This window comes from Grammomys surdaster, unplaced genomic scaffold (genome assembly GCF_004785775.1).
Source record: "Grammomys surdaster isolate TR1022 unplaced genomic scaffold, NIH_TR_1.0 126198, whole genome shotgun sequence".
Lineage (NCBI taxonomy): Eukaryota > Metazoa > Chordata > Mammalia > Rodentia > Muridae > Grammomys > Grammomys surdaster.
In genome coordinates this window covers 9,871,135-9,880,803 of record NW_021621003.1, presented here as the reverse complement: position 1 = coordinate 9,880,803, position 9,669 = coordinate 9,871,135, and the positions used below count along the sequence as shown (strand labels likewise).

The 9,669-nt window shown below is 45.6% G+C and overlaps 1 protein-coding gene across 1 annotated transcript in view; it reads left to right on the top strand.

Moving 5' to 3' along the window:
* Dlg5 (discs large MAGUK scaffold protein 5) overlaps nucleotides 1–9,669 on the top strand; it is a 112,883-nt gene that overhangs the window by 76,768 nt on the left and 26,446 nt on the right. Inside the window, exons 10-14 of the mRNA XM_028758520.1 lie at nucleotides 2,125–2,257; nucleotides 3,033–3,160; nucleotides 3,844–4,019; nucleotides 4,296–4,399; nucleotides 8,040–8,132. Coding sequence (XP_028614353.1) covers nucleotides 2,125–2,257; nucleotides 3,033–3,160; nucleotides 3,844–4,019; nucleotides 4,296–4,399; nucleotides 8,040–8,132 — 634 coding nt within the window. The remainder of the gene's footprint in view (nucleotides 1–2,124; nucleotides 2,258–3,032; nucleotides 3,161–3,843; nucleotides 4,020–4,295; nucleotides 4,400–8,039; nucleotides 8,133–9,669) is intronic.

Here is a 9,669-nt window from a genome sequence, read left to right as displayed (position 1 = left end):
ATATATATATATATATATATATATATATATATATATATATATATATATGCATGCTGGTATCTGTATGAATGCAAGTGCCATCAGAAGCCAGAAGAGGGCGTCCAATTCGCAGGATCTGGAGTTATAGATGGTTGTGAGCCACCATGTGGATGCTGGGAATTGAAGTTGGAACCTCTGTAAAAGCAGTCAGTGCTCTTAGCCATCTCTCCAGCCACACCTACTCTCTTGGTAAACTGTGGATGTTGACCTGCTCAAATCATACCTAGAAGTCCGTTCTTTTGAATTACTTTTGTACCTTTGCATCATTGGTGGCATTTGCAGGGCCCTTATTCCAAACCTTTGATCTGTGTGTCTTCACATAAACCCCATTGCAGCTGTTTTAGAGGGAGGGAGTCTTTAACTGAAAAACTCCTCTCCTGGAAATCTCTTTAAAACTTGTGTGTGTGTGTGTGTGTGTGTGTGTTTGTGAGAGAGAGATAGAGAGATAGAGAGAGACAGAGAGACAGAGAGACAGAGAGAGAGAGAGAGAGAGAGAGAGAGAGAGAGAGAGAGAGAGAGCGAGAGAGAGAGCATGTGTGTCAGAGAACGTTTTGGAGTCAGTTCTCTTTCACCGTCCACCTTGCTGAGACAGGTCTCTCTAGCTTCTGCGTGCGGTCTGAGTAGCCTGGCTCGGCTGCAAGCCTCTGGGTGATTTTCCTGCATCACCCTCCCATCTCACTGTAGGAATGCCTGAATTTCAGATGCATGCTGCCATATCCAGGGATGAGACTTCTGTCATCAGGCTTGCATAGTGTGCTTGTCTGTCCACATGACTTTGTCACCATCCCTCACTTTGTATTTTCTTTCTGAGATGGCATTAGCTAGCCTAAATCTCTTCCTCCTGAATTTTAGATGAACGTCCTTAAATTGGTTCCTTTCTTGTGTCTGCGACATAATACCTGCCACAATCAACCCAACAGAGGAGGAATATTTTTTGGCTCATGGTTTTCGTGATCTTAGCCTATGGTTGCCCGACCCCAGGTTTTCTGGGAAGAACACAATGGTGTTAGGAGGGCATGTGGTGGTGGACAGCTGTTCACTTAATGGGGTCTAGGAAACCTCTAGGCAGAAGCAGGAGGATCTCTAGTTCAAGGCCAGTCTACAGAGCAAGTTCTTAAATTGCTTTAACCCTCTAGATAAATTTGGGAAGAATTTCTGTGTTTAAAAAACACTACTATGAGAGCATTGGGACTTCAAGAAGGAGGTGGGGGGCATGGCATGGTTTGACCCTGAAGACATGATCCCAGAGTCTCGCTTCCTCTAGAGTCTCCACTTTCTACTTTCCACCACCTCCCAATAATGCTGTCACATTAGGAATCAAAGAAAGGGTTGATCTGTAGATTAAGTTAGAGAGAGCCCTTATTACCTCATTGTCTTTAGAGATGCCCTCATAGACACACTCACAGTTGATTAGTCAAGGCATTTCTCAGTTGAATCAAGTTGACAGTCAAGACTAATGTTATGGCTGGAGAAACGGCTAAGCCATTAAAAGAATCATCCCCGTAACTCCAGTTCCACGGGGATCCAATGCTTTTGGCTGCCCTGAGTACCTGCGAGTGTCTCCCTACCCATAATTTGTTTTTTAAGAAAGATGAATCATCCAGGTGTAAGTGGTGGCACACTCCTTTAGTCCCAGCACTTGAGAGGCATAGCTAGGAGGATCTGTGAGTTCAAAGCCAGTGTGGTCTACAGAGCAAGTTCTAGGATAGCCAGGGCTACACAATGAGACCCTCTCTAAAACAAAACAGAACAAAATGCTAACCATCATAGTTCTACCCCTGAGCCTTGTAGATGCTAGATAAGCATTCTACCACTGGGCTACATTTCTAGGCCTCTTGCTGGCCTTTGACCTAAATTGCTTTAAGCCTTTAGATAAATTTGGGAAGAGTTTCTGTGTTTAAAAAACACTACCATGGAACCCCACTGATAATTCACAAAAACTTTATCTTAGCTTATTATGAAGCTTGAATACCAGGGGAAAGATCCCTGCTTCACTTTCAGGAGTGGCTGTCTTAGTTTTGAGCTGTGATTCAGTGAGATGTTTCCTCTTCAAAAGAGCCACTGCCGCAGCTCTTCTGTTCACAGGGAGCAGATGGAATGCCAGCTGGAGAAGGAGGCTCGGTTCCGGCAGCTGATGGCCCACAGTTCCCACGACTCAGCCATCGACACGGATTCCATGGAGTGGGAAACAGAAGTCGTGGAATTTGAGAGAGAGACGGTGAGCTGCCTTGGGTGGCTGTGCTTGACCTCTCTCTTGGGTGTGAGGACTTTGGGGCAGTAGAGGATGCCCCTGTTGGTTCTTGTTTCATTGGCTACCTCCCCCAGGTAGAAAGCGTCTTTCCTTGCAGCCATCCATCCCAGTTGGGGTTGCTATTGATGGGATGAATCACCATGACCACAACTTGGGGAAGACAGGATTTACTTGATTTATGCTTCCATATCTTTGTTCATCATCAAAGGAAGTCATAAAAGGAACTCAAACAGGGCAGGAACCTGGAGGCAGGAGCTGATGGAGGTGTGCTGCTTATTGGCTTGCTATCCATAGCTTGCTCAGCTTGCCTTCTTATAGAACCCAGGACTACCACCCAGGGATGGCCACACCCCAAATGGGCTGGACTCTCCCCATCAGTCACTAATTAAGAAAATGCCCTATAGGCTTGCCTGTGGTCTGATCTTATGGAAGTGTTTTCTCAAGTGAGGTTTTCATCTCCCAAATGATTCTGTCCTATGTCAAATTGACATAAGACTAGCCAGCACACGATCCAAGCTGGGCTACACTACTTCTGTGTCTCATGGTGGTGCTGACAAATCCTATGGAATGCAGAGGCCCCAGTGGAAGACCAGGGGCAATACTCCTGGGGATATCTGCAGTGGCTAGAACAGGCGGGTGCAGCTCTTCAGACATGTTCATCTCAAGGATTGAGTGCCTCGCTTGGGGTTTAGGGTCTTTCTTCTGTCTGCTTGGTAAAGATCTGCTGGTGCTGTTTTGACAGGAGGATATTGACTTGAAAGCACTTGGGTTTGACATGGCAGAAGGCGTGAATGAGCCTTGTTTCCCAGGGGATTGTGGAATATTTGTTACTAAAGTGGATAAAGGAAGCATTGCTGATGGTCGCTTAAGGTAAGAACTGAGGAGGTCCAGCCCTTGGAGGGCAAGAGGGGCCCTGCCACCCAATGTAGAGTACTTCAGGGAGGACAGCTGGCAGCAAAATGAACATGTCCTAGTATCAGAGGACTCACAGAGCTATCTGAAGTGCCAAGCTCAGCTGGGATGGTCTTAAAGGAGACCACTCTTGGGTTTCCCCTGAATCTGGCTTTTCTCCAGGTAGCAGGAGCTGTGTTTTTGCTTCTCTGGGAGATCAGGGCTCAGGAGTATGTGATGAGAGCAGGATGTGGCACTGCCTGCTCATTCCGTGAAATGCTGAAAAGGGTAGAGTGATACACTGTCCTAACTTCTGCCAAGTCCTGGTGTGCACTCTGTATCTTTTAATCTTTAATCTTTATAATTCAAGGCAAGTGTAAATATTGTCCCGCCTTATACATGAGGACACAGAAACCCTAGGTTCTATAGCTAGTAAGTGGCATAGTCAGAATCTGAAGACAAGGCTGCCTAATATCAGCATCTGTCTGACGCCAGCATCCGTGAGTTTTATTACTGCGTACTCTGGAGGTTGCAACCCTCATGAGTTTAAATGTGGGGAACCTACTCACTGATGTGTGAGCCCGAAAATGGGCATGGTAGTGAGGGGCAGCTACCGGTCCCTGGGTCTGAGTAGGTGCCTGCCTGACCTTGTCCCTCCTCAGGGTCAACGACTGGCTGCTGAGAATCAACGACGTGGACCTCATCAACAAGGACAAGAAACAGGCCATCAAGGCACTCCTCAATGGAGAGGGAGCCATCAACATGGTTGTGAGGCGGAGGAAGTCCCTGGGTGGGAAGGTCGTCACACCTCTGCATATCAACCTCAGTGGACAGAAAGGTAGTAGGCCTCAAGATGAGGCAGACATCCTCTCTGTTGGAGGGGCACTGCATTTGTAGGATCACCTAGTTCCCAAGGATGCATGGTGATGGTGTCTTAATGCAGCCCGGGTGCTCTCCTGGGGGGAGGTCTTCTGAGTCTCCAGTGCCTGACTCACCAACCAGAGATGAGCTCCCTGTGGGGAGAGTGGGAGTCAGTTCCTTTGATAAATTTAGTCAGCAGAATTGGCATGGGGCAGCCAGACCAGGTCATCCAGTGCCCTCCTGTGACTTGCAGACAGTGGCATCAGTTTGGAGAATGGAGTGTATGCTGCTGCTGTGGTGCCTGGAAGCCCGGCTGCCAAAGAGGGGTCCCTCGCCGTGGGAGACAGGATTGTTGCGGTGAGTCTCCAGAACAGAGCGAGCTGTCTACTGTGCGTAGGCCAGGAGCTTTGAGTAAGAGGTCATGGGTATTGTACTGTATGAACATTAAAAATAATCCCTTCATCCTAAGGAAAGGGCTGAGTCGTTGTGACAGTGAATGTTGTAGAACATTAGGAAGAATAGAATAGTCTAGGAGGAAGGAGAGAATCATTTTTTTGCTGCTGCACACTGAAGGCAATCAAGCCTTTCTTAAGCATTTCTTAATATGTGGATGCCTATAATGGACACTTTTCCAACAATGAACATCTGGGATTTGTTTTTCAATCGTGTATGTATGTATGTATGTATGTATGTATGTATGTATGTATGTATGTTTTGAGAGGAGATTAGGCAATCCAATAATCCTCCTGCCTCGGAGTGATTGTGTCTGGTTTAGATATACTTTTTTACTGAACAGTATGCCTACTCCATTAGCTTTTTCTTTTTAATTACCAATATAAAACTTGTTTGCTATAAAACGGTCACATGACTTTTTTAAAAAAACCACACAGAGCAAAAAGTAGTAGTTCCCCTTCTGTTTTGAATCCACTCCTAGAGATTTGCTCCCACATGGTAGGTGCTCCAGCCCAGACCTTGTGTGTGTTTAAACACAACAGTGGGATCTGCGGTTCACATTCTATATCATGGGTGCTAGAAGTCAGTCTTCACTAATGGTACCTACCTCACAAGGCTAGACTGCTCAACTATGCATCCTTAACACTGCCTCCTTTCAATGACATATAGTTGTTATCATCATCTGCTGTTGTCCTAGGTCCTGCAGTGAGCCTTACCTGTAGTACAACCGTTTCTGGACACCCTAACCTCAGCACTAAACGAGAAATGCCAGCATTTGCTGAGTATCTGGGCTTGCGATCAGAGTGTCAGTTTTCAGAGCAACCTGCTGATGTGGGAAGCACCTGTCCCTTTCGATGGCACACGTGTTAAGTTCCAGTTCTGTACAAGGTGGTGGTGGCAGCAGGTCACCTGCTTCTGGAGCCTTCTGTGGATTCCTGTGGTTAACAGTTTACTGTGTTTACTTCCAGCCCTGTTTCAAGCATGCCTGTTTCCGGTTTTACTGTGTTTTACAGCTTTGTTTTACAGCTTTGTTTTATAGCTCATTTGGAACTGTAACACCCTCGTTTGTTCCCTTTACATTTTCTTTTTGACCTCATTACCTAGAGAGATTAATGTCTTAAATTGATATATTTAATCAGTCAGTGGTATTGGGGATGGAAGGGTGTAGACTCTCATGTGTGCTAGGCAAGCTGTCTACACAGAGCGCATCTTCAGCCCCCATGTGGGTCCTCAGGGATGTCAGCTTATATTTCCAGCCAGCCCAGTGGGAGCATCTTTGCGTTTATAAGCAGTGCTCAGTGGCTATCAGTAACCTCTCCTGTCAGCCTCACCAGAGCCTAATGGAGAGAGCTCATCACTGCACATCCTTGCCAATGTTCCTCAGATTTGAGGAAAACCAGTGCTTAAAAACAGTATGGTCGGCCGGGCAGTGGTGGCACACACCTTTAATCCCAGCACTTGGGAGGCAGAGGCAGGTGGATTTCTGAGTTCGAGGCCAGCCTGGTCTACAGAGCGAGTTCCAGGACAGCCAGGGCTACACAGAGAAACCCTGTCTCAAAAAAACAAAAAACAAAAAAAAGAAAAAAAACCCAGCATGGTCACATGAAAAGGTCTTAAAACTGGAGACAAGGTACCAGAAAATGCACATTAATTGTCCTTCCCAATTTAATCACATTCTGTAGATATTTTCTTTTTAGTTTTTAATGTGTGGAGGTGGCAGTATGTGTCTTTGTGTGGGTACATGTATGTGCAGATGTGCATATGCATGTGTTTCAGAACATGTGGAGACCAGAGAACACTGCGGAGCCGTTGAGAGTTGCTCTGCAAGAATCATCTGTCTTTTCTTGGTTTTGAATTGTTTTTTAAATGATATCATGTGCAGCATTGTGAGGGCACAGTGGAGCATTGTGATGTCATAAAAGCATGACATGTCTTAGCATAATTGAGCATTGTGCTATGACAATACATGATAGCACAACTGAGCAGTGTTATATAGCACTGTGGTAGCACACTGTGAAAACACAGTAGAGCCTTCTGATATCATGGTGGAGCTGTAATGTCATATGCAGTGTTATGACAGCACCACGGAACATCGTGATACCACTTTGAATTTGATATTCCAGTGGAGCGGCGACAACACTGTGAACCACTAGAAACACATTTAAGAGCAGTGATGTCAGGGGTAGCAGTTAGTATTTTGTTGGTACATGGGAGCATTGCAATGTCACACACTGGAGCTATGATGTCATAACATAGCACTGTCTTGGCACAGTTGAGCATTTTGATATGACTTTGTATTGTGTGAGACTTTTAAAAATATCTTTTACTTACTCATTGACAATTTCACAAATGTATGCAATCTACCTTGATCCCCTCCTGCTTCCCCCAACAACTTCCCACCTACAACTGCCACGCCCTGTTCAGATGACAGAGATTCACAGCTCTGCTCCTCAGCTCCCCTCTTAAATTCTGTCCGTCTCCAGTTCTCTGTGTTCTCTGAGGTGTGGGTAGTTGATACAGATGATCAGTTTAAGGCTGATCACTCAGGAGCCGTTTATTCTCTCCACTTTGGTCAGCTGTGAGTCAATACATTAAACAGTATCCACTGCAGAAAGAGACTTCGCTGGCTGAGGTTGAAAGCAGCATAAAACCATAGATGCAAACGTAAGTATTTAGAAGGTAGTTTGACAACAACCTTCAAAGCCGTGAGCTTTGACCAGGTTTACGATATCAGGCTTGAATTCCCTTCTCTGGAGCAGACCTCAGATTCAATCAGAAAGCATTTAGTTCTCCTTCAGACACATATAACTGTTAACCTTAATCAGTCAGGTTCCCCTTCTGTCCCCTCTTTATAGTTTCCCTCCTGCACACACAGTCTCTCTTAATCCTGACAGTTAAGTTGTACTATGAATGACATCATACAGTATGTGACTCCATCAAGGCTGTATTCACTCAACACCACCTATGACAGCCTCCAAGTGTACTGGGTCCCAACAGTTCTTTTCATTACCAAGTGTTTCCATGGCTTGGATGTACCACACAAAGGCATTCACCATGTCACGTGCTTTTTTAGAGACAGTTTGACCATGTCTGTGAGGGGTAAGGACAGATTCCAGGAGAGGGTGTTGATTCTCTTTGACAGTGGCAGTGCTTCGTTTCATGTGGTACTTTCTGTGTTGCAAATGCTTCTCAAAGCTGTGTTCTCCTTTCTATTCTCCACCCACCTTCAGGAGGCAGATGTATTTCTTGGCCACTCATGCATGAAGGAGTGGACTGGTAGCATACAGTAGGATGTCTCCCTGGGGTCCCCTATGTTCTGGTCCCACCCAGTGTGATGTTAGGATTGTGTTCCACTTGCTTCAGAAGATACTTATTTAGGCCCAGATGCTGCTGGGGAGGGTCTTGCTTTCCTCCACTAATCCCTGAGTTTGGCTCTTTGCATAAACAGTCCTAGGATTGGCAGGTGGGCCACCCCTGGCCAGGCAGCCTGGGATCACTGAGGCCGCCCATCAGTAGGCCTGACCAGCTCTCTCTTTGGCCCTAGATCAACGGTATTGCACTGGACAATAAGTCTCTGAATGAATGTGAATCTCTGCTGCGCAGCTGTCAAGACTCCTTGACCCTCTCCCTCTTGAAGGTGGGTACTGGGCACTTCTGCCACGATTGGGAGGGTAAGAAGAAGCCCCGACTCCGTGCTCCTGAGCTGTTTCTAAAGAGCACCAGGATCCTTGGGGAAAAATATATTGATTTCCAAATGCAGGATGTAGGAAAACTGATTGGTTGGAAAGTAGTACTGTTGAGAACAGCTGGGCACATTTCACCCGGGACTGGATAGTCTGATGATCCTAGAGATAGGTTCCTCAGGCCTGGCAGTGACCTTGGAATTTAGTGGAGAATGGCCATCTGTGATAGTTCACTCAGAAGTTCTTAGCTGAGGAAATACCAAGATATATGTACCTTTCCAGTGTTCTTCATGTCAGCATTGATGAAGATGATAAAGGCTATCTGGTAAAATTGTTGACTCTGGTGAGTGGGTGTATGGACACTCATTATGCTTCTATATCAACTTTCCTACACAGTTGAAAAGATTTCCCATAGAAATTTAGAAACATGAGTCTGTCCAATAAACTATGAGATGTTTTCTAAGTTACTCTTTTAAACTAATACATGTTTGGGGTCTGTTTTTAAGTCTACAGAACATCTGGGCTGGCAGACTGTTCTTGTGTATTCCTTTATGTGGGCCTTCCAGCTTAGGTTTTCCCCTGGTATTGACACCTTGCATTCGTGTGGTACATTTGTTACAGACAATGCGCCATCACTGCTGCCTAGCTTAATGGGGGTTCACTCTTGATGTTGTATATTCTGTGGGTTTGGACCAGTGGTTCTCAACGTTTCTAGTGCTGCAACCCTTTAATATGGTTCCTCATGTTGTGGTGACCCCCAACCATAAAGTTATTTTCCTTGCTACTTTATAACTTCATTACTGTAGTTTTGCTACTGTTGTGGATTGTAAGCTAAATCCCACAAGTTGAGAGCCGCTGGTTTGGACACATGTATACTAACATGTGGCCATCATTAAAGTACTCCATGCTTATTTTCACTGCCCTGAAAGTCTCCTGTGTTCTCCTTGGTCATTTCTACTTCTTCTTAGGCCTCCAAGAACCACCAACACTTTTACTGTCTTCAGACCTCTGCCTTTCCTAGAGAACCATGTAGCTGGGCCCCCTTTCACATAGGCTTATTCATTTGCAATTGGTTGTTTCTGTGTCTTCTTGTGACACGAGAGCTCTCCTCTTAGCCCTGGTTAGTTTTCTGTTGCCTGGGTTACCATGAATAATTTACCTTAATGCTTAATGATTCTTACACAGTGTGCAGGTGGCTGCAGACAAGTGCTCAAAGCCAATAGGATTTTATTGCTCTTATGAGTTTTGCTTAGCCAGGCTCATTAGAAAACTTAGACACTAATACGTATATGCATCTGTGTGTGCCCATTGTCTGTCTGTCTGTCTGTCTGTCTGTCTGTCTGTCTCTGCTGAGGAGCTGTGGCTCTTCTTTTCCACCGCTTCATTCTGGGGATGGTTTCCAATGGCAGTTGTAAACAACCGCATCTCACCCCTCTCTCTCTCTCTCTCTCTCTCTCTCTCTCTCTCTCTCTCTCTCTCTCTCTCTCTCTC